Raw genomic sequence first — 23,683 nt, 5'->3', positions numbered from 1 at the left:
ATGGCTGGGGGCACTTTTTTCAGGGGCCCACAAAACTGGACCCCTTGACCCAACTGATTTGAAACTTGGGAGTGGTCTTAAGGGGACAGGCAGTCTTCACTTCCCTGCAATTTTGGTGCCATTAGCTTAGAAAACAGCCCCACCAACCCCTCAGATTGGTTCTCCATATGGAATAATGAAGTCAAATAATAGCAAAAAACTGCTCCCCCCAATGAATGTGAAAACTAATCTGATATCTGGAACCCAAATAACTGAGAATACAAATAACTGAGGGTTTTTTAAAAAAACCCTCCCTGTTATCTAAGTAATACTGATTTTTTTCATGGTGCATATTCTGACTATGAACTAACCTGTTCTCTAGTAAATTTCCCCATATTATTGTAACTGTATTTGCTAACATCTTAAACTTGCCACTGACAATCGTCTTAATGTCAGTACAAACAATGAAAATACCATACTTAAAAGAGTTGTTAATATGAAGTTGTATTCTGTATTTATATTTTGTAACTTGTACTTCAAGTAATATTATTGTGACGATAAAATAACGTTACTTTGAATGCTTACAAGTTAAACTGATGTACCAGTCTCTGTATTCATGTTTCTGATTCCATACAGCTGAACCAATTGAACAAATCAAAGATATAGCAATAAGAATGCAGAATAAAAACAGAATTTGGATATTTGTAATTCTTTCCACGTTGGACAGTTTAAGAGGTGGGCTCGTTGAGTTCTGTGGATTAAAATACAAAAAATTCAGAATACATGGTTATCTCATTTCTGATTACATTTTTTCATAGATGCATACTGTATAACCGAGTCAAAAGTGAAGATGGGTATATAGTAGGGCTGTGCATTCAGTATATCTGAGCTGAAAAAATATTCTTTCAGCTGGATATAGATCTCAGTATTTTTTCAGCTATCCAAAATAGCTGAGCCCGAAATATCCTGAAAATATTTGGGATTTTTCAGGACTGCCAGATAGCTGAAGTTAAAGGGTGTTTAAAGGGATTACAGTCCCTTTAACCTCCTTCCAGATGTGGCTTTAAAACACCTTTAAAGCTGTTTAAGTACCTTTGGAGTTCACTCACATTGACTTGTGGCTTCAATATACCCAAACCCCAAAAATACCAATTTTTTTTTGCACTCCCCTAATATACAGCAATACAAAGAGTCTCACAGTGTGGAAGTGCTACAAACTGGCTTGTACAATGTTAAACACACCTGATATAATATTTACAGCTATAAAACAAACCTGCATGAGTTTTGTATCATGTCCTGTATAGACAACTATTCCATGAACCCACTGGGTATTTCTTAGCTGAGCTCCTCGCAGAAGAATCTGATCAGGTCCAAGTGGAGCAGTGCTACAAAGAATAAATCAACAAGAAGTTAGATCATGTTTCAGGCAAAATATTCAACCTACATTTATTATGTTTCAGCTTCTGACCTCTTTTTCACCTTGAAGTACCAAGAAGCATGGAGAAAAATGACACATATATAAACCTAATAAGGGTATAGCTGTATGTCTGGAAGTGTGTGTATTTATCTGTCTATCTATCTAATACACACACTCTCTCCCTCTCTCTTCCAGACATAGGGTTATATCCTTATTAGGTTTTTCCACCAGCAAGAGAGGCAGGGAACCCGTTCTGACTAGTGAAAAGGCTATGCTGGGAATAATGGGATCTGTGTGGACAAAAGCCACATTAGGATGGTGGCTAGAGTGAAGTGAAGAATCAGATCAGGCAGAAAGGCTGGTAGCTTTTTTTCAAATGCATAAGTTCACTGAGTTGGATGCTATCTACTTTGGAAAATTCCTTTACACTTTTACAATAAATACAGTCTCCTTATGGTGTTAAATGGGAGGTTTTATGTCACGCTACAGGTTAAAACTATTTTGGTCTGTTCAGCTCTGCACTTCTATGAGTCTTCCTAACAAGACAGAGCTCCATAAGCAGAGTGCAGGTGCACTGCCAAATAGTACACCAAAATAAATAATTCTGAATAATAGCAGCAGGCCAACCAACCGTCAAGTTACAGAGCAAAAAGCAATTTTAAGACAATCCCTAAAGTTCACTATATTGGATACATTCTCTTTAGAATTCTGTTTCCAGTCCTATCAAGACAAACATTCACAACTGAGATGAAGGAAAAAACATATATGCTCCCCAATTGCCCTTTGCTAAGGTACCAAAATAGATCTCCTTGATAAATGTTACGTATAGATCTAGAAGTTGTTTCGTTTAAGAACTTCATAATAAGTTCTTATAAGTCTTCTGATTTAAATGTAGAAGAGAAGAAGAAGAGATTGGATTTATACCCCGCCCTTCACTACCTGAAAGAGTCTCAGAGCAGCTTACAATCTCCTTTCCCTTCCCCTCCCCACAGCAAACACCCTGTGAGGTAGGTGGGGCTGAGAGAGCTCTCCCAGAACTGCTCTTGAGCAGAACAGCTTTGAGAGAACTTGTGGTTGACCCAAGGTCACATCAGCAGGTGCATGTGGAGGAGTGGGAAATCAGATCTGGTTCTCCCAGATAAGAGTCTGAGCACTTAACCACTACACCAAACTTAATTAGTTTATAGCCTTTAGTTCTTCAGGTCTTTGCTGTCTTAACCTAAACAACTCTCTCCCCTTTACTGAGGTACCTTTACTGTGTTGACTTGTGTTTTTGTGGAATGTTATAATCTTCTTGTATTATTTTAAACTGAGTTCTTTTACTCTTTGCTATTTCATTCATGTAAGCATTATGATTGTTCTTTACACCCAATCCCTTTTAATATTGTGTTTCTCCACATTTAGTAGTATTGCTAGCAAAGTCTACAAAAAGAAAGAAACAGATCAGTAATTGGCGATGATATTTTGCTATGTGTGTAGCTTCAAAAAAATTCATTCAATGAATTCCAACATTTCAATGGATGTTCTAGCACTCACAGGCAAACTCCTTTGGAATATGAAAAAGCTGTCTCTTTTATTATTACTTTTTCACTGCAGCCAAAGAAGTGTCAAAAAAGAAATGGGGAAATGCAGTAATGACCTCCAACAGCAGAAAGCAGGGGTATGGGGGATTGGATGGAGGTTGCAGGGGTTATGTCCCTGTTAACTGATGAAGCCAAGGAATAGTGGTGGTAGAAGAAGGCCCAGAGGTGTAAGCATTGAAAGAATGGGATCTCCAGCACTCTGGGAAAGTGCTTTTGCAGGGGGAGAAGGTGAAAGGGGGGCATGCTCACAACAGCAGTGAAGGGGTGGTGTTGGAAAGTAAACCCCTGGTTAGAGTGCCCACGGGCACTTTTTGGATACTCAGTTGGGACTGCAGCACCCCAAGAAGGTGGGGTTTGACTCAGGGGAAGGAAGTGATCCATGAGGAGAAAGGGATATGGGGAATTTGATGGTGGTTGTGGGGGTCATGCCGGAGTCAACTCAGCAGGGATTTAAAGTAAAAATGCTTGCTGAATTGAACTGCAGAGTGATGCTACTGAGTCAACTCAGCCTTCTAGCTGCACCTGAATAAAAGCTGAATAGCAGCTTTTATTTAGGTGTAACTATTTCAGTAGCCAACTATTTCAGATCTGATTTGTATTCAGCTGAATAAATACCTGAAAAATACTGATTAGGCATTTTTCAGGTATTTATTCGGCTCAGTATATACTGATTGCAGGACCCTAGTGGTAATAACTACAATAGTTCTAACACTGGATCCTGTTTTATCAGTCTTCTTCCTCTTCACTACTCAAATAATGTCCATTTTGTTTTTAACAAAGTTTTTATCAATTTTTATTAAAGATATTAAGTATTACTTTCAAGAGATAACTACTTCTTATGCAAAACAAATGAGGCTAGCAAAGTCTTATTGGCAGAAATAGTGAAGAACTGAAACAACTTCAGATGAAGATTAAAGCAGAAAATGTCAAAGCAGGATTATAGCTGAACATCAAGAAGACAAAAGAATGACTGCTGGGGAATTACGCAGCTCTAAGGCTGGTGATGAAGAAACTGAAAATGTTAATGATTTTCTATTCCTTGGCTTCATCAACTAACAGGAAATCAGAAGGAGACTGAGACTGGGAAGGACAGCCATGAAGGAGCTAGAAAAGTTTCTTAAGTGTAATGATGTGTCAAAGGCAACCGATAATTCATACCACGGTATTCACCATTACTTTGTATAGGAGCAACGGTTGGACAATGAAGAAAGCTGACAGGAAGAAAGTGGACAGATTTGAAATGTGGCGTTGGCGGAGACAAATAAGTGGGTTTAGCCTAGAAGCTAAAATGTCTAAATTGAGGTTATCGTATTCTGGTCATATAATGAAAAGAAAAGACTCACTGAAAAAGATTGTAATACTAGAAAAAGTTAAAGGCAGCAGGAATGATCCAACATGAGATGGATTGACTCCATCAAAGAGAAAGTCTACATAATTTCCAATATTTAAAATTAATCCAAGACTAACCTTTGTTAATTAGCACCTGTCTCACCTCTCTTGCTGTCTGCTTATAAAACAATAAGATTCTGACACAAAGTACTGTTGTTTACCCTAAAAACTCTTAATGTGTATCTAAGTAGTTCATACTTTGCTCCTTGTATGCAAATAATTGTGACAGTTATGAGATACCATTCTCTACCCATATGAAAAGTCAAATGGACTACCTTACTAGTCCACCAGTCTCAGTCTACCTACAGTACAGGTAATGAAAAATTATTATTCACCCATAACTCTTAAATCTTGACAAAAGATCATTTTAGTCACACTCAGGCCTGTGCTCCTACCACAAAAATCAAAGCTAATTTTTTCTTACAATCAGCACCAATATATGGTTTATTTTAATATGCTTTTGGGATATTACAGCAAGATGCACTCTCAACTATTATTAAGTTTAGCAAAATGAACTGAAAAACATAGTGTCCAGATAGGAAAACTGATGTGTGGATCTATTATAATTATTACCTTTATAGAAGAATTAAAGTGCTTATCTCTTCTTTAACAACAAGTATAGTAGAATTATAATAGATCCACACTCTGGTGATATGAAAAGTTCCAGGAACGTATCTGTAAGAAATCAGCAGATAGATGTGGAACATTAAAAAGTCAGGAAATAGACTTTTTACTGGGTCCAGAAAAAAAGAACTTTTGAAATTATGTATACAAAATCACCTAGTGTAATTAAATCGGGGAAAAAAACCCAACCAAATTCCTCTCAAAACCTACAAATAAAGGAAACTGACAAATGGTAAAACAGAGTTTAAGGAATAGGAAAGGAGCTACTATGAACCCAAAAAGTTTTAGTTTAAAAGAGCTTCTTGGCCTTTTGACTAAGGTCAAGTGTGTGTATTTAGAAGAAGGAGGAGAAGATTGATGATGATGATACTGGGTTTATATCCCGCCCTATACTCTGAATCTCAGAGTGGTCACAATCTCCTTCGCCTTCCCCACCCCCACCCCACAACAGACACCCTGTGGGGTAGGTGAGGCTGAGAAAGCTCTTACAGCAGCAGCCCTTTCAAGGACAACTCCTATGAGAGCTATGGCTGACCCAAGGCCATTCCAGCAGGTGCAAGTGAAGGAATGGGGAATCAAACCTGGTTCTCCCAGATAAGAGTCCGCACACTTAACCACTGCACCTAACTGGCTCTCAGAATTGCACCTGAGATTTGCATCTGGGCTGTAACCAATAACATACCAAATGTTACTATATTTCATCATCATGGAGCAAGAATACCTTGGAATATTTCAAAATGAAGCCATCCTGGGGTCTTACATATTTATAAGAAGGAATTTGGACAATACATAAGTGGAAAATAAAAATGGCAAACTTATTATACTAATAGTGCAATCCTATCTATGCAGTGTTATTCCAGTCTAAATCTACTGTGCTGGATCCAACCAGCTTCTCTGCTGGTGAAAATGAGAGGAAGTTAGTCCCCTTTGACCATCAAAAAGGCTGTGCTGGTGATCATGGAACCTACAAGGACAAAAGCCAAGTAGGATGGAGGTTGTGGAAAGAAAGAGAATTCAGTGAGACGGAGTAGAAAAGTTGGCAGAATCCAATGCATAATCTTTTCTGCTTTTAGACTGGAGTAACTCTGCCTAGGATTGCACTGCAAACTTAATAAACATAATTTGTAGTGAATATGACAGGATTTACTTTCAAAGAGTTCTATAGTCTATGTATGTTTCCTGAAAACTTCAGCAGTGATGTCTGTAAAGGAGACATATGCCTATTGTTGCCTTCTCCATATTACTATTTAGAGGGATATTACGTTTCTTCTTCAGTTTACATTTACTGATTTTATAGCTCTAAAATGTAAGAATAAAAAGAGAAAAACAATAGCTTAAAAATAGAGGTTACAGAATAATATTTCAATGAAGCGTATGTTTGTAAACAGATCATTTGAGCTGATAAATGATACGCTCCAACAAGACCAACTTTTATTGCAAAAAATAAAAATCAGCAATACAGAGGGATCTTAATTAATAAAGATGACAAAGAGATGCCATTTAGTACTAAAACATTTGAATTAACTCTTTAGTACCAATAGCAACTGAATTAAATCTTTGCATGCTGGTGGCCCCTCTAAGAGATTTCTGGACTCAGCAAATGATTGCATTTGGTGCTGCCAGTTTGGTGTAGTGGTTAAGTGTGCGGACTCTTATCTGGGAGAACCGGGTTTGATTCCCCACTCCTCCACTTGCACCTGCTGGAATGGCCTTGGGTCAGCCATAGCTCTGGCAGAGGTTGTCCTTGAAAGGGCAGCTGCTGTGAGAGCTCTCTCAGCCCCACCCACCTCACAGGGTGTCTGTTGTGGGGGAGGAAGGTAAAGGAGATTGTGAGCCGCTCTGAGACTCTTCGGAGTGGAGGGCGGGATATAAATCCAATATCTTCTTCTTCATTTTGTGTGTCTTCTGCTTACCAGGTGTTCTTTTGCCAGCTGATACTAATGTTGGCTGTGGCAAAATTTTTGGCTGCAGTGGTTTCAATATGAAGGTGGAATCTGAGGGCCATATTGGTCTTATGTTGTCCAAGACTTCTGGGTCATTGGATTATTTAAAATAAAGAATGAAGAATTTCCAATATGAGATTTAGTGTGTGTGAGTGGGAGGGCTTGTGGGGGGGGGGGGGACATCTCAATCCAGAGTTTTTCCCAGTATCTCCAAACTGATTTTACCCCTGCACACAGAGAAAAGAACTTTATGAAATATTTCCTTTAACCCATTATTGTCAATGAAGACAAGGAATACATTTATAGCAAGCAATATAATTCTGCTTATCTTCTCACAAACCTGATCCCAAAACTGGAGAAACATAACAATTTCTTAAAACAAAGACGTACCCTGATTGACAGGGAAGTTTTGATGAAAGGGTGGAGAAAATATTTAAAAAACAGGTCTACATCATAATACAAATCAGAGCCATAGATGTTACTACCCCAGAAGCCAATATAGCCCAGCACATTCACTGAAAAAATTGAGATAAACAAATCAGTTGAAATTCAGCAAGTGATTTAGAATTCTGAAAGGATTTGTGCTCTCACAAGCAAACAACAACTTGTGTTCAAGTAAATTACTATGCACCCTTAATAGAAAACTACTCTCAGTAATTTATTATATTTTGGAATAAGAGTACCAGAAAATCAACTCCTCTGAAGAGAGATTCTAAGGTCTCACAATGCCAAGACCACGGCCACACAGCCCGGAAAATCTACAACAACCAAGAGATCTAAGCCTTGAGAGATTTGGACCCAAGGAGCAATTAGATCAGGGGTGGCAAATATGCAGCCTGGGGGCCAAATCAGGCTCCTGGAGGGCTCCTATCAGGTCCCCAAGCAACTGGCTCTTGTCTGCTTCCTTCTTCCTCTCTCTTGCTTCCTTCTGCATCTCAACTTGCTTTGCAAGGCTTGCTCAATCACACAGCTACAGAGCTAAGACTCGATTTTCTCCATTGGTTGAGGCTCCTCCCCCCTCCTGGTTCCCTGGGGAGGGAGGGAAAGATCCACAGCTTCCTTTGCCAAGTTCCCTGGATCCCAAGGCACTTTTAAGACCAACAAGTGCTAATGTTTTAAGTATGTTTTATTTAAAGTTTTTTTTAAAAAATCTTTAGTTGTGTTTGTCTGTGACCTTTAAAAAGTTTATATCTCTGCTACCTAATCTTAAATAGGTACGCACATGACCCGGCCCGACATGGCCTGGCAAGGTCTCATTTATGTCAGATCTGGCCCTCATAACAAATGATTTCGACACCCCTGAATTAGATCATATCTTCTCAACTCTCTCTGGGTTTCAGCTAGTACTTAAGATCAGAATTTTTCTAAGACTGAATTTGTATCTTTTTTTCTGTGTATATTAGGTCTGCTTCAAAATCATAATGCTGGCATTTGAGTCAGGACATCCTCAGTGATGCTTTCTAGCATCCCTATTCAGGATTAGCTGAAAAGCACAAAGGAACCTGAACAGTCAATTACTGGAGTGATCTGACTCTAGAATCTGTTTGCATATGGTAACTAGGTTCGCCTGTTCTATAAACCTTGCAAAGTCAAACACCTTTTCTGTAAAAAGTATAGATGACCTATTATAGCATAATGTTTTCTTCCTGTGTGAACTGGAATTCCACTATCAAAACTTACTTTGCTACTGTTTTTAAAAGCCTAACCATGAATAAGATAGAGTTCTTAATTCAGATGTTTACATACCTATGCCCATCCAGTCTGATATTTCCAACGAAATCATAGAGATGTCTATTAGGACCTTCACATTCAATTCTGCCTGAAAGTTTCGCCAAGCTGTCAGTGTCCTTTATATCCGAGGTTAATGCCAAACCCTGCAGACAAAATTGTATATAATACCGTAACAAAAACTAACATGGTAAACATCACGAACAGTGACAATGTTGCCTAATTTATCATTTTCTATACCTTTTTCTTGGGTCAGTGTCTTCTTCCAAGTTCCATCTTTTTCATGGGCAAGTCATAAATTACATTACTGGTCCATGATCAGATTTCCTGACTGTTCTTTTTAAAAAACTGAAAGGTACACTCCTGCCACAGGGCCAATAGCACCTTCACTGTGTGTGTTCATATTTTGGATTGAGAATGTGAGAGAAAGGATTAAGTATATCATTACCCAGCACTGCTGCTTCAACCTGTTTCAGAAACCCAGTTCTGCTTTTTAAAAGTTGGCAGATGTGTTTCTAGACCTCCTATACCTTAGGTGGTTTTGCCTTTTCAGATAACTTCCTATCTTAACACAAAATATTGTAGAATTTTTAGGTTCTACTGCTTTTTCTGCTTTATCCTTTGAGAATAGGCATGGATCTTGCTCAAACTCTGATCTATTACCTGTTGTTTAAGTAAAACTTTCTATACTCTCTCCAGTCAGACTGAATCCAACTTTAGTCACTTTCAGGACCAATATAACCAACTCTTCCTTCACTTTATCGCAAATCTCCTCCAGTGCTATCACTTTTACTAATTAAATGCTTTCACATATTAACTCTCATGACTGAATCTGCAGTGGTCAGTAATGTTCCCATTTTAGTTCTTCATTGCAATCTAGAAATGCCAGTTTGGTGTAGTGGTTAAGTGTGTGGTATAGTGGTTAAGTGCATGTGGACTCTTATCTGGGAGAATCGGGTTTGATTTCCCACTCTTCCACATGCACCTGCTGATGTGCCCTTGAGTCAGTCACAAGTTTTCACAGAGCTGTTCTGTTCAAGAGAAGTTCTGGGAGAACTCTCTCAGCTCCACCTACCTCACAGGGTATCTGTTGTGGGGAGGGGAAAGGGAAAAGAGATTGTAAGCAGCTCTGAGAGTCCTTCAGGTAGTAAAGGGCGAGATATAAATCCAATCTCTTCTCTTCTTCTAAATTTCTGAGATAGTATGAGCTACATTACATTTCCACAAAGCTGAATGCAAAATAGAAGGTAATATAGAATATACATGCATCATGGACAGCACATGTCAGAGGAGGAAACTTGTATGAAGAATGAAGCAAGATCAATATAAAGAAAGAACAAAACCTGTTAACCAGAGAATTTTACTAAACTATTTGCCTTTGAACCATGTTCAAATATTCTGAACACTGATCTGAAGATCTATTTTTGCAACATCTGAGTGAAATTAATAGTGACCCTAATCCACTCTGGCCCCAGCTTCCAGAATGAAGAGAGGTTTCTGTCCCTTCTATAAGCTTAGTCATTGGGGGAGGGGAATTACTTGGATTTGATCCCAATTAACCAAACCAAACAATTCTTTATACTGTAAATAGGTCAGCCCTTCTGGCTCAAAGAATCCTAGAGGTGGGAGGGGAGAATTAGTGTCTAAATTGCAAGCTACCAGGCACACATCTCCCCAGCACAAACTGTCATTTCTACTTAAGGCTCTTGGCAAAAGGGAAGAAAGCAGTGATCACTTTTTTTCTTTCATCCTTGTGTCTGCACACTGCCCTCACGATTCCAGATCTCCATGCATTGGTCTCGATGTTACTATTTTTAAAATGTCCCCCACTAAAATCAAATTGAAAGTGTGTGGTGGGGGGAGATTTAATCCCCCCCTTCCTCCACAGTCCTTATTCAAATCAGGGTGAAGAGCTCACATCTACTTTTTAGGGAAAAAAGCACACTGAAACGTTTGCTCATTAAAAAAAAAAATTGAGCTCAGGGGTCCTTCCATGATTAACTTCCCCAATAGCAGCAGCCATGTGGCCAAACAAGTACCACCTGGGATATGGTGGTTTAGAGCCAAAAATGCTGGTTCTTGTATAACAGTTATGCCCCTCAAGCAGATCGCGTGATACAGTGGTGCTCACTCAGTGACTATGGAGTAACATGCCACTCTTCAACATGCCTTCCGTGACTCTTCTGTTCTCCATTGTGGCACTTGCCCCATTTTCCAGGAAAGTGGGCAAGGCCTGGGGTTGGCTGGTGGTTCCAACATAGCACGGAAAAAGGCTATGCCTTGTTTCTTGAAACACTAGAGTGCAACTTGAAGTGAACTCTTAACATAGGGACGTATTTATCTTTCAGCTTGAAAGCCTGAACACTGCTTTGTGTTGTGCCTGCCCAGCAAGCCCATCTCCATGCTCCAGATATGTAAGACTTGGCTAAGGTTCAACATGAGCATGGAGACCAAGCCTATATGCTTACAGGTACTCTGGTAATTAAAAAAAATTATAGTTGTACATTTATTATTTATATCTACATCAGACCCATTGAGCAACTGCTCAATGTCCTCCCCACCTCCCATCCACCAAAGCACACAACACACTGCTGCCTCAATGATAGTTAGCTTTCTGGAGAAAACTCCAAAATACAAGCAAAAGAATATGTGTTCATCTTTTATAACTAATAGAGAAGCAAGATGCATGTCGCTTTGTAAAAGGAGTATGGCATAGGTTATGAAAAGAAGAAGAGCTGGTTTTTATATTCTGCTCTTCACTACTCAAAGGAGTCTCAGAGCGGCTTATAATCACCTTCCCTCTCTCTCCCCACAACAGACATCCTGCAATGTAGGTGGGGCTGAGAGAGTTCTGAAAGAAAAACAGGTTACTCACCTGTAATTGATGATCTTCGAGTGGTCATCTGTGCAGTCACACACATGGGTTTTCCCGTCAGGACGAACCCTACCTCGGAGATTTTAAAAGCTAGCCTAGGCGTTATTTTTGGCGCGCACTCCCTCTCGCTCTGGGGAGCAGGCATCCACTGCGCATGCCTGTAGCGCGAGGGAGGCGCCCCACCCACTCAGTTTCTTTCCCCGCCGCTGACATAGTAGGTGAGCGGTTATAAAAGACGAGTAGCCAGCAGCGGGGTAGGCTGGGCGGGCGTGTGTGACTGCACAGATGACCACTCGAAGATCATCAATTACAGGTGAGTAACCTGTTTATCTTCTTCGTGGTCTCTGTGCAGTCCCACACATGGGTGACTGATAAGCTGACCTGCAAGGTGGTGGGTGCTGGCACTAGAGTTGGAGAAAAGAATAATGCAAAGGTTAGTGCAACACAGTCAGCACATAACAGGCTATACGGTAAGCAAGTACTCACCGGGCTGGGACCGGCTCCTTAGTCAAAGATGGAGCGGAGTACTGCCTGTCCGAAGGATGCATCTCGCCTAGCACGGACGTCCAAAGCGTAGTGCATGGCGAAGGTCGAAGGGGAGGACCAAGCGGCAGCAGCGCAAATGTCCTCCATGGATACACCCCTGGCAAGGGCAGATGACGTTGACAAAGCTCTCGTAGAATGAGCTCGTATGGCAGATGGGACTGGTTGCTTTGCGAGTCTGTAGCACAGTTCTATAGCAGCAACCAACCATTTTGACAGTCTCTGTGTAGATATCTTTTTTCCTTTATGAAGGCGGCCGTAGGCGACAAAAAGTCTTGAGTCCGTACGGAACGATGCAGTTCTATCTATATAGTAAGCGAGTGCTCTTCTCACATCTAGACAGTGTAGAGCTTCTTGGCCCTTGTCTGCGGGCCGTTGGAAAAAAGCAGGTAAGGTAGTGACTCTTTGCAAATGAAATGCGGAAACCACCTTGGGTAAGAAAGCGGGATCTGGCCGTAACACCACCTTATCGTGGTGAAAGATGGTGTAAGGTGGGTCTGCTCTGAACGCACAAATGTCACTTGCTCTCTTAGCAGAGGTGAGTGCGACTAATAGTGCCGTTTTCCATGAAAGGAGGTGAAGTGGTATTGTAGCCATAGGTTCGAAAGGGGGTTTTACTAGTTGGCTGAGCACTAGTGACAAACTCCAGTTAGGGTACATTTGCCGTAATGGTGGGTGCAAATGTAAGATTCCTTTTAAGAAGGATTTCGCAGCAGGGTGTGAGAAGACAGTTCGACCCTGTACATGTGGGTGAAAAGCTGAGATTGCTGCAAGGTGCACCTTTAGAGAGGAGTACGTGAGGCCCTTTTCTGACAAATGCAGTGTATATGCCAAGATTTGAGGTATGGAAGCCGAGGAGGGTCTGAAGTTATGCTTGGTAGCGTAGATGGAAAACCTTTTCCATTTCATGGAGTATGACTTTCTTGTTGATGGTTTCCTTGCATTCAGGAGGACGTGTCTCACTCCTTCAGGAAAGTCTGAGAACATATCCTCCAAGCCGTTAAGCGAAGCCTGTTCGGGTCGTGATGGAGGACCCTGCCGTTCTGCTGGGACAGGAGGTTGTGGGCCAGAGGGAAGTGATGGTAAGTGTTTTTTGACAGAGAGAGGAGGGTTGTGAACCACGGCTGGCGTGGCCACCATGGCGTCACTAGAATGCAATCTGTGTTGTCCAGTTGAAGTTTCTGTATGCACCGTGTTATCAGCGGGAAAGGAGGGAAGAGGAAGTGTAGTGGACCGGTCCATGTCTGTATGAAGGCATCCCCCGCAGACTGTTGTGAGGGCGGACCTCTCATAAAAAAGATAGCACATTGCGCATTGTCGGGTGCAGCAAACGCATCTATTGAGGGAGTTCCGAATTTCCGGAATACTGGCAGAAGGTATGACCTGTGGAGTGACCACTCGTGGTCGTTGATGGGATATCTGCTCAGCCTGTCCGCTTGAACATTCTGTACGCCAGGAAGATGTACCGCAGTGAGGTGGATCTTGCAGCGAGGTAAGACTATCCCGGGCGGCGGTTGGAAAGAAACTGAGTGGGTGGGGCGCCTCCCTCGCGCTACAGGCATGCGCAGTGGATGCCTGCTCCCCAGAGCGAGAGGGAGTGCGCGCCAAAAATAACGCCTAGGCTAGCTTTTAAAATCTCCGAGGTAGGGTTCGTCCTGACGGGAAAACCCATGTGTGGGACTGCACAGAGACCACGAAGAAGATCTGTGACTGACCCAAGGTCACCCCAACTGGCTTCATGTGGAGGACTGAGGGATCAAACTCAGTTCTCTAGATTAAAGTCCACCACTCTTAACCACTACATCAAACTGGCTCTCAAAATCGTGTTTGCATTATAAATCTCTTTCCTGTCAACAACTAGTAGATGATCTTAAAATAGAGTTAAATTAAATCAACTTGGCTCATGTTTTAACCAACTTGAAGGAAGAAAACAAGAGGACGTGAAACAGACGTTGTACACACAACCCCACTCAGCTATATCTGTGTGCAACTGCTGGAAGTGCATACACTGAAGTTCATAGGGATCTGCCCTATCTGATGGTGAGTACTCTCAGTTTTCACAGTGTCAAGCAATTGTTTGGAGAAACAACAGTTGAAGGGGGTGTATGGAATCAGTGCTTCTATCCCCCAGACTGGAGACTAGCACTGTGAAAGTCAAAAGCTGAACATATGTTTATGATATTAGTAGCATATAACTCCTCCCATTTTCTGATGATTTCTGACACTTGCATTCAGGCACATAATCCTGCCTTTTATGCAATGCCATTCACTCTGTGAAACACAGAGGCAACTTTTTTACACTAAGATAAATCTATTTAGCAATGATTAGCTTATTTCTTACCTGTCGAATTTTTAGATTAGTTTCACCATCTAAGTTTGATGTTTCAATGTAGCACATAGCTTGGGGTTCACTTGTAGAAAAGAAAAGATTATTTTTGTAAGATAATTACATATGCATCCATTGAAGTGCAACATCAATGCTTCCTCAAAGAAAACTGATATGAAAAGACATTCACATCTGCAGAAAATTACAGCCAAATTGATATTTTACATTACAAAATATATATAAAAAGGCAAGCGCTTTTTCATACTGCTTTCACAGTTGTACTTGGTAAGTAATCAAACAGAATGTTCTTTGAAAAGAATGATAGTCATATAAAATTATCTAACAACATAGCATCACATAATGCGAAATAATAAAACCATGTATTTAATTCTTTGTAACATGAAGTACGTAAGAAATAACTACCTAAGTAAAACTTGCACAAGTAAAAATGGGTATTTCAGGTACCATTAATGGTTTTCTCAAATGTCTTACACAAACTGCTTAACAATGAAAATTTCTTTTGTTTGCCATTTTTTTATGTGAATGACTGAATACTTCTTAGAAAACAGAATGTTTGCCCTGTTGCCAGTTAGTTCTATTTTAATTTGGACATGCTTCACTTGCTTTAACCAGCATACAATAAATTAAGACTCTAAAAATACACAAAAGCAGCAGAAACATCAGAATGAAAGCATGCTACATTACATAAACCATTGAAGATAGTGGTGGCACTCAGTACTCAAATTAAAGCCTTTGGCTAAAAACAGCTTAGAAGCAAAAATGGTACAGACAATTTTATAACTGCAAAGCATGTATTCCAGTATCATGCAGTATTTCTATGAGAAAAACTTTCAACTATTTATTAATTGCATGCAGTACAGAATGTGTAACTCTGTGCTGAGGGTCCTCTGCTAGCTTTAAAGCTATGCCAATTTATAACATTTTGAGTGTAATATAAGTTACTGAAAGCAAGAGGTTCTTTACCATATGTCAATTAAAAATCTAAAATAGCGTTATATTTAAAGAAACAGTTTATTTTCAGGTAGCGTAAAATGCATCACATAAAAACAAGAAAAAACAAATTTGGAGCACTTGAACCTGTTCAGATTTATATGCTTTAAACAGTCTATGCAACTCTTTATTGCTTCCAGTGTAGGTCAAAAGAAACTCTCTTGCACTACCACTTTACTCTGGTATTTTTTAAAAAAATTCAGTTAAGACTCTGCAAAAGGTATGATGGCGGAACCTTTTCTTTGTATCTTCTGACTTGGTATATGAGGACCCCCCAACACAGTTATTGAAGAACTGGTTCATTCTAACCTTGATGACAGACAGATGAGATCAGCCGGGAGATGCTCCCCATTGGTCACTCTCACTATTTCCCCTACTGCCACCTACATATCCCAGTTTTAGAATTATTATAACAGAACAACGAGAAACGGGGGGAGGGGGGAATCAAGTAGAGACAAAAACAAAAAGATTAAATGTTGAAAATGCCTATACATGTTAATAAATGCTTGATGACTTTTTTTCCAAAATCCATTTAAATTAGGTCAGAGAAAAAAAAAGTTACATATCAGAATTTAAATATTATTCATGCTTTAGACACAAATTTTAAGGGAAAATACCTCTGAAAAATAATTCAAATGTAAGCAGATTAAATTATTAAATTTCAAGTTATGAACAGCAAAACGAGAAGTCATATTCAAAAGCCCATTCAATGGCAGAATTCTAATGGAACCGATAAATAATTTTCTCTGTGTATGTGTGCGTTTCTTTAATGTGGGTTCTCAGAGTCTAGTTCTCCTGTTCAAAAAGGTGCTGCAACTAGAGCAGTTGTGTTTCTATTGGCTTTATGTCTCCTCCTTGTGTGGCAGATACTTATGAGGATGGAACATATGATGGGCAAGATTTGGAAAGGAGAGAAACCACAGCAGTATATCATGTTACAGAATGCACCCTCCAGAACATCCATTTTCTCCAAGGGAACTAATTTCTTATCTGGAGATCAATTCTAATTCCAGGAGCTCTCCCTGTCACAGTTGGAGGATGGCAAACCTAGATGCTCCTACTGAACAAAGTGGGGGCTTCTCTATTAAAAAACTGTGACAAAAAGCACTCTTCGTACAAACCAGGTACAAACAATGGTTTAGAATCCCAGCGTAGCACCCTCAGTTTGTCAAATAGCCTACATTCAGGCACCACACTAAACCAGAGTTTAATCAAATAAAGGTTTACAAATTATGGATTATTGTCTGCATGCTGCCTAATTTTCTGCTCCTCACTTTCTGAAGACCAAGTCTGAACAGGAGTGTGTTGTGGGCTACTTGCTTTCCTTCAATTACCCACAATTCCAGCCCCTCCTAGCTAGGGGCTAGCATCTGTGCACTGCTTCTTACAGCTGACATTTAATGCCTGCACACTCATTTCTCTTGTGTACTGCTCTCTGCTGCCAGAGATATTCATGTGTAAACCATCACCTTGGTCAGAAAAGGAGAAACAGGAGTCTGTAAACTGGAGTCTCCAACAGTGGTAGAGACCCTCTCCTGCCATGTTTTTTGCCGCTTTTAAGGCCCCTGGATATCTGTACAGATGTCCTTGTAATTCAAATATAAGGAGTAATCTGATTAAGAATTCCAGATTTTAATGTTGCAGTGGTTTGGTATTCCAAGCAAATGTTTCTGTGCTTAAAGTACAGAATATATGCCAATCCAGCAAAACCAGATACCACTTACTGCAAGCATAACATGATGCAAATGGGGAGAGGACCCCAGGACTTAGCATTTCAGAAAGGACTGCACCCACAGTGTCTAACAGCTATTCAGCCTAACATATAGTTAAGGACTGGGTGGGTAAGCAGATCAATGTTCTGTTTCACTGCATTATAATGTTCTAGTTCTCTCCAAAGCTGTTCTCCATAACACATTCACAGAAAGCATGTTGCAGATAAGAGTGGAATTAGCCGTTTCCCCTGATCTAGCAACCTCTTCCTGGAACTCTAATGCATGCAAGAAGCTCCTACTTGCTTGAAAGGCATTCCTTTCACATCAGCAATGGGGGAATCTCATGTGTACAAACAGAGGAATATGTGAAGTTTTATCAACTGTTGAATAGAACAGAAAAGCCTGTTTGCACAGGAGCAGTATGTGTGTGCTGCAGCATATTATATATTTTGCTAACAGAGTAACTAAGATGGAAAGACTTGTGTGCTTCCTAAAATATCCTGACTTCAAAAAAACAGGTTGCTTACCTGTAACTGATGATCTTCGAGTGGTCATCTGTGCAGTCACACACATGGGTCTTTGCCGCAGGCAATGAATCCATTCCTCGGAGTTCCAATAGCTCGCCTATAGCGCTTTTGGCGCGCTCCCCTCCCGCCCTGGGGAGCAGGCAGCGACCGCGCATGCCTGGAGCGGGGGGGGAGCGCCCATTCCACTCAGTTTCTTCCAGCCGCCGCTGACCTAACACAGTACAGAGTTAAATAACAATCACAGGAAGCCAGCAGCGGGGAAGGCTGGGTGGGCGTGTGTGACTGCACAGATGACCACTCGAAGATCATCAGTTACAGGTAAGCAACCTGTTTATCTTCTTCGTGGTCTCTGTGCAGTCCCACACATGGGTGACTAGCCAGCTGAGTAACCTGGAGGAGGGTGCTGGTAAAAGAAGAAAGTTAGTCACATAAGAAAACAGATCATGTTCCAAGACATAGAGGCAGAAGCGAAAACACTCACCATACTTCAGTGGAAGATGGATCGGAGAACTGCTTGGCCGAAAGAGGCGTCTCGTCTCGCACGAACGTCCAAAGCGTAATGGGAGACGAACGTGGAAGGAGAGGACCACGATGCAGCTGCACAGATGTCCTCTAAGGAGACGCCCTGTAGAAAAGCCGAAGACGTGGAGACCGCTCTAGTAGAGTGGGCCTTGAGGCCTTCGGGAAGAGGCTGTTTAGCCAGTTCGTAACACAACCTGATGGCACTAACTACCCATTTGGATAGTCTTTGGGTAGAAATTTTGTGTCCTTTACGTGGTTTACCGTAGGCCACAAACAGGTTAGGGTCCTTACGGAAAGGTTGTGTGCGATGCAGATAGAAGGCTAGCGCCCTTCTGACATCCAGAGAATGCAGGGATCGCTGTCCCTGGTCCGACGGGTTAGGGAAAAACGTTGGTAACGCGGTGGAGGTAGACAGATGAAACTTGGAGACAACTTTGGGGAGGAACGTAGGATCCGGTCTTAAGACAACCTTGTCCCTATGAAAGATGGTGTAGGGAGGGTCATGTCTGAAGGCACATAAGTCACTTGCCCGCTTACCCGAGGTGAGGGCTATTAGCAATGCTGTCTTCCAAGAGAGAAGATTGAGCTGTATTGTCGCCATGGGTTCAAAGGGCGCCTTCATTAGACAGGAAAGAACAAGGGATAAACTCCACGTTGGGACGAATGGTTTAACCGGTGGATGTAGGTGCAGCATTCCTTTGAGGAAGGATTTAGATAAGGGGTGAGAGAACACTGTCCTGCCGTCGATAGTGTCATGGAATGCCGAGATGGCAGACAAGTGTACTTTAAGTGAAGAGTAGCACAAGCCTGATTTCTGCAGAGATAGGAGATAATCTAAAATCAGGTTCAGAGGTGTTACCTCAGGAGTCCAATGATAGGGTGCAACGAAGGAACAAAAGCGCTTCCATTTGCGTTGGTACGAGAGTCTAGTGGAAGGCTTCCTTGCGTTGAGAAGAATATTGGTCACTTCTGTGGAGAGGCAGGTGAGTGTATCCTCCAAGCGGTGAGGGCCAGAACCCGAGGGTTGTGATGAAGTACCTGGCCGTTCGCCTGCGAGAGAAGGTCTCCCACGATCGGGAGGCGGCGGTAAGTGTGTTGTGACATTTGCAGAAGTTTGGTGAACCATGGTTGCCGTGGCCACCACGGTGCGATAAGGATGCAGTCCGTGCCATCCCGTGCGACCTTCGTCAACACGCGTGTCAGTAGGGGGGTTGGCGGAAAAATGTAGTGGAGGGGACCTCTCCAGAGATGTAGGAAGGCATCGTCGCCCTTCCTGCAGTAGAAGCGGTGACATTTGGCATTGTCCCTGGAGGCAAAGACGTCCACCCTGGGGGTCCCGAAGCACCTGAAAATCCGACGAAGGTAGGTCAGATTGATGGACCATTCGTGGTCGTCTATACGTATCCTGCTTAGGGAGTCGGCCAATACATTCTGTACACCTGGGAGGTGGATGGCGGTCATGTGGATGCTGTGTTTGATACACCATTCCCAGAGCAGAGTGGCTATGCGACATAGTCGAGGGGATCTGGTGCCTCCCTGCTTGTTTACATAAAATACTGTCGCCATGTTGTCCGTGGAAATCTGGATGTGGCGACCCGCAATGAGAGGAAGGAAGGATTGAAGAGCTCTGTGTACTGCAATCAGTTCTAAGCAGTTTATGTGCAGGGTCCTCTCCTGAGGGGTCCAGAGACCTCTGACAGTCTTGCCTTCCAAGTGGGCTCCCCATCCCCACATGGAGGCGTCTGTTGTCACGATAGCCGTTGGAGTAGTTGGTAGGAACGGCATGCCTTCGAGGAGGTTGTCGAGGCTGGTCCACCAAGTGAGAGAAGGAAGGACTCTCCTGGGGACGGTGAGCAGGGTGCTCTGAGGTTGCACGTGAGGCCGGTAGGCACGTACGAACCAGAGCTGAAGTGGTCTCATTCGTAGCCTGGCGAAGAGGAGGACTGCTGTAGTAGCGGCCATCAGACCTAAAAGACGCTGAATAGTTAGGGCCGGTTGGATGGGATGTAGCTGGACCATCCTGGCAAGGGTGATGATAGTCATAGCACGGTCCTCTGGGAGGAAGGCACGGTGGATAGAGGTGCGAAGATGGGCCCCTATGAAGCAGAGCTGTTGAGTGGGGGTGAAGTGCGATTTTGTAACATTCACCCGCAGGCCTAGAGACTCCAGCAGGAGAAGGGCTTCGTGGAGATTGGACTCGAGCTGGTCTGGGGTCGGTGCAATGAGGAGCCAATCGTCGATGTACGGGAAGACCGTGATGTTTCGTAGTCGAAGAGCAGCTGCCACCACCGCCATGCACTTGGTAAATACCCTGGGTGCGGTGGAGAGGCCGAATGGTAGGGAGATGTACTGATAATGATGTTGGCCCATCGCAAACCGGAGGTATCTGCGATGCTGAGGTCGAATAGTCACATGGAAATAAGCGTCCTGAAGATCTAGGGAAGCCATCCATGAATCCTTCGGAATCAAGGGCAAGATGGACTGCAACGAGATCATTCTGAATTTTTTGTACAGGATAAATTTGTTTAGCTTCCGAAGATCCAGAATGGGACGCTTGCCTCCATCCCTCTTGGGGACCAGGAAGTACCTTGAGTAGAGTCCCGTTCCCCGGTGTTGGGGGGGAACCGGTTCTATGGCTTTTTTCTGGAGCAGGTCCAGAATCTCGTGATGGAGGTGATGGGATGGAGGGGTAGCAACGAAATAGTGGTGGCGAGGCAGCGAAGCGAACTCTATTGCGTACCCCAGACGTACGATGGTGAGTACCCAGGAGTCGGTCGTGATTGAAGTCCAAGTCCCGTAGAATGGGGAAAGACGCGTGGGGTAAGGTGACTGTATGGGGAAGTCAAAGAGACTGCTTGGTAGGGGGGGATGATTTTTTGGACTGCTGAGGGCGTTGCCTTTGCTGAAAAGAAGGCTTCTGTTGAGCAGGTCTTCTTTTCCAGTATTCAGACTGTTTAGGAGAACGCTGGCGTCTTTGGAAAGATGGTTTCCAAGATTGTTTGCGGCCGAAGGGTTGCGAAGCAGGTTGGGCGACTCCTAGGCGCTTGGCCCTTTTACGGCCGTCGTCAACAGAGGACAAGACCTCATCGGTGGAGGCATGAAAGAGGCCAAGGCCATCAAACGGAAGATCCTCTATCTTCTGCTTGATGTCGGGTTGAAGATTAGTGGATCTCAGCCAAGCATGACGACGCAGGGCAACCGCAGAGGCAAAGACACGGGATGAACAGGAGACCGCATGTCGAATCGAATTAATTTGTTGTTTGGAGACCCTGGAGAGTTCGGAAACCAGGGCTGATGCTGTTCCCTGAGAGGAATCGGGAAGCGATGGTATCAGTGGTGTGAACTGGTTCGCTAGATTAAAAGTATAAGCAGCAAAATAAGCCAGGTAATTGTTAAGCTTCGAGTTGGTGGAAGCAAGTGTGAAGATTTTCCTTGCCAAGGTGTCTAATTTCCTTCCCTCACGATCCGGCGGTGCGGGATGCCTGGAGGGCTTGGCCTTCATGGCAGAATGAACAATTATAGAGTTCGGAGCCGGATGTGATGCAAGGAATTTGGCGTCAGGGGCATGGACTCGATAGAGGGAGTCCAGCCTTTTAGAAGTGGGAGGTACTGATGCAGGTTTGTCCCAAGTCTCCTGAAGACCCTCCAGGTGCACCGGTAGCATAGGAAGCAAGGACCCTGAAGGGAAGTCTGATTGAACCAGGTCATGTACCATGTCCGACACTTTGGGGGAGTCTGCCTGGAGAGGTATCTTCAGTGCCTCCGCCATGGAAGTAATAAGATTGAGATAGGCCTTGGATGCATCGGACGGAGAGAGCCTGAGCTGTTGCGCCGAGTCCGGTGGGAGAGAGGGAGAGTGGTCCTCCGAATCCGAAGAGCCTGGGGACTCCTTTCCCGAGGAAGAGGCCCCCGTGGAGGGGGAGGGTGGATGAACGATCGGTTCCGAGACGGGGGCTGCCTCCGAGGTCTTGGGAGAAGACCGAAGTCTAGAATCCGGGGCCACGGAAACGGTGGCAGAGGCAGTACGCGGTTTAGCCACGTCTCGGTACCGAGGGTGGTCACGGTGATGATGCGAGGGGCCAGCCTCTTGATCAGATGATAGCAGGCGATTGAGGAGTCTGGGTGAGTACTCGAAGTGACTTCGAGGGTCACGAAGCCGAGAAGGGCGGTCGAAGTGGAGCTGAGGCGAATCCTCGCGTCGGGTTGTGCGCGCGTGGCGGGACCGAGGCGAACCGCCATAACGGACCCGTGGAGTCTCGGGATCACGGTGGAAGTAGGAGTCTGACTCGTGGTATCTACGATGGATGTCCCAATCAGAGTGGGAGCCGGAACGGTGACGGGATCTGCCCTGTCGAGGTGAGGGCGATCTGGATAGAGGAGAGTATTCATATCGCCTTCTCGAGTAGTAATCCTGTTGTTCAAAGTAAACGGAGGAACCGGAGTCGTGGCGGCTACGCGGAGAGCGTGATCGAATTCGAATCCGATGGGAGGAAACTTGCGTTGCCGATTCACGGTACAGCGGAGAGAGTGCAACATCGTGGAAGGCGTCAGGTCGCAAAGACGGGCGTAAGTAAGTCTGCGTCGGGTCGGTGGAACGGTCGGGTTCAAGGATCTCGGAAGGTACCACGCTATGTACTGAAGGCGATCGAGATCGAATCGGAATCACCTCCACAGCCGTGGAGGTGTGAGGTGTAAGCCTGGGCATGTCCGTGATGACATCAACCGGGGTCGACAACTCGGACGGCAAGAGTGGTTGGGCTGAACTCGACTGAGCGGTCGAGGACATGGTGCTGCGGGGCTTTATGGGCGCCGAGTCCGTTGATTCGGAATGACGCGCCGGCTCGGAATGGTGAGGTTTCTTAGGCGCCGAATCCGAGTGCCGAGGCTTCTTCGGCGCCGACTCCGATTCGGGATGACGCAGTTTCTTCGAAGACTTGTGGCCGGCTTCGGCGTGCTTCGAAGGACGTTTCCCGGACTTGTGCGTCTTTTGAGGCTGAGGCGCAGCCGGGGCAGCCGAATCTCCCGCTCGAGGTGGGGGAGGCGGCGAGTCGGAGGTGGGCATAGCCCGCAGAGACCGTTCTAAGAGGAAGGCCTGTAGTCGTGCGGCGCGGTTTTTGCGTGCCTGCTTGCCAAAGTTTGCACAATGCGGGCAAGCGTCGACTCGATGGCCCTCCCCGAGGCAGAAAAGGCAGTGGCTGTGGCCGTCTGTGGTGGGAATTTTAGCCCCACAGTGCCTACACTTTTTGAAGGTAACCTTCCCTTCCATACGCCCCGGACGGTGGGGGGGGGGGGGAGAGGGAAGGGCGGGAAGGGACGGGTATGGAAAAAGAGAGTTAAAAGCGCAGAAACGGGGTTCTTTTTTTTTTTTTTTTTTTTTTTTTGTATATTTTTTAGGACGAAACGGGAGAAAGAGAGAACGATACCAGTCAAAGTAGAGATGAGATGAGCTGAGGAGAGACGAGCTAAGGAAGAGCGCAGCGAGGAAGGTGTTGTCCGGGCGGCGG

The 23,683-nt window shown here is 43.9% G+C and overlaps 1 protein-coding gene across 5 annotated transcripts in view; it reads right to left on the bottom strand.

Annotated features, from left to right (window-relative positions):
• The window catches only part of ATP8A1 (ATPase phospholipid transporting 8A1), a 124,697-nt gene that overhangs the window by 62,083 nt on the left and 38,931 nt on the right, over positions 1–23,683 (bottom strand). For 3 of the 5 annotated variants that reach the window (XM_060246320.1, XM_060246323.1, XM_060246324.1), the window contains 5 exons: positions 15,728–15,801; positions 14,423–14,492; positions 8,682–8,809; positions 1,253–1,364; positions 565–730 (listed from right to left, as the gene is read on the bottom strand). In XM_060246320.1, the coding sequence (XP_060102303.1) occupies positions 565–730; positions 1,253–1,364; positions 8,682–8,809; positions 14,423–14,492; positions 15,728–15,801 (550 nt within the window). The remainder of the gene's footprint in view (positions 1–564; positions 731–1,252; positions 1,365–8,681; positions 8,810–14,422; positions 14,493–15,727; positions 15,802–23,683) is intronic. The other 2 variants (XM_060246321.1, XM_060246322.1) reach the window with 1 other exon arrangement.

Source organism: Heteronotia binoei, chromosome 9, assembly GCF_032191835.1.
Source record: "Heteronotia binoei isolate CCM8104 ecotype False Entrance Well chromosome 9, APGP_CSIRO_Hbin_v1, whole genome shotgun sequence".
Taxonomy (NCBI): domain Eukaryota; kingdom Metazoa; phylum Chordata; class Lepidosauria; order Squamata; family Gekkonidae; genus Heteronotia; species Heteronotia binoei.
This window is presented reverse-complemented; position numbering and strand designations above follow the sequence as displayed.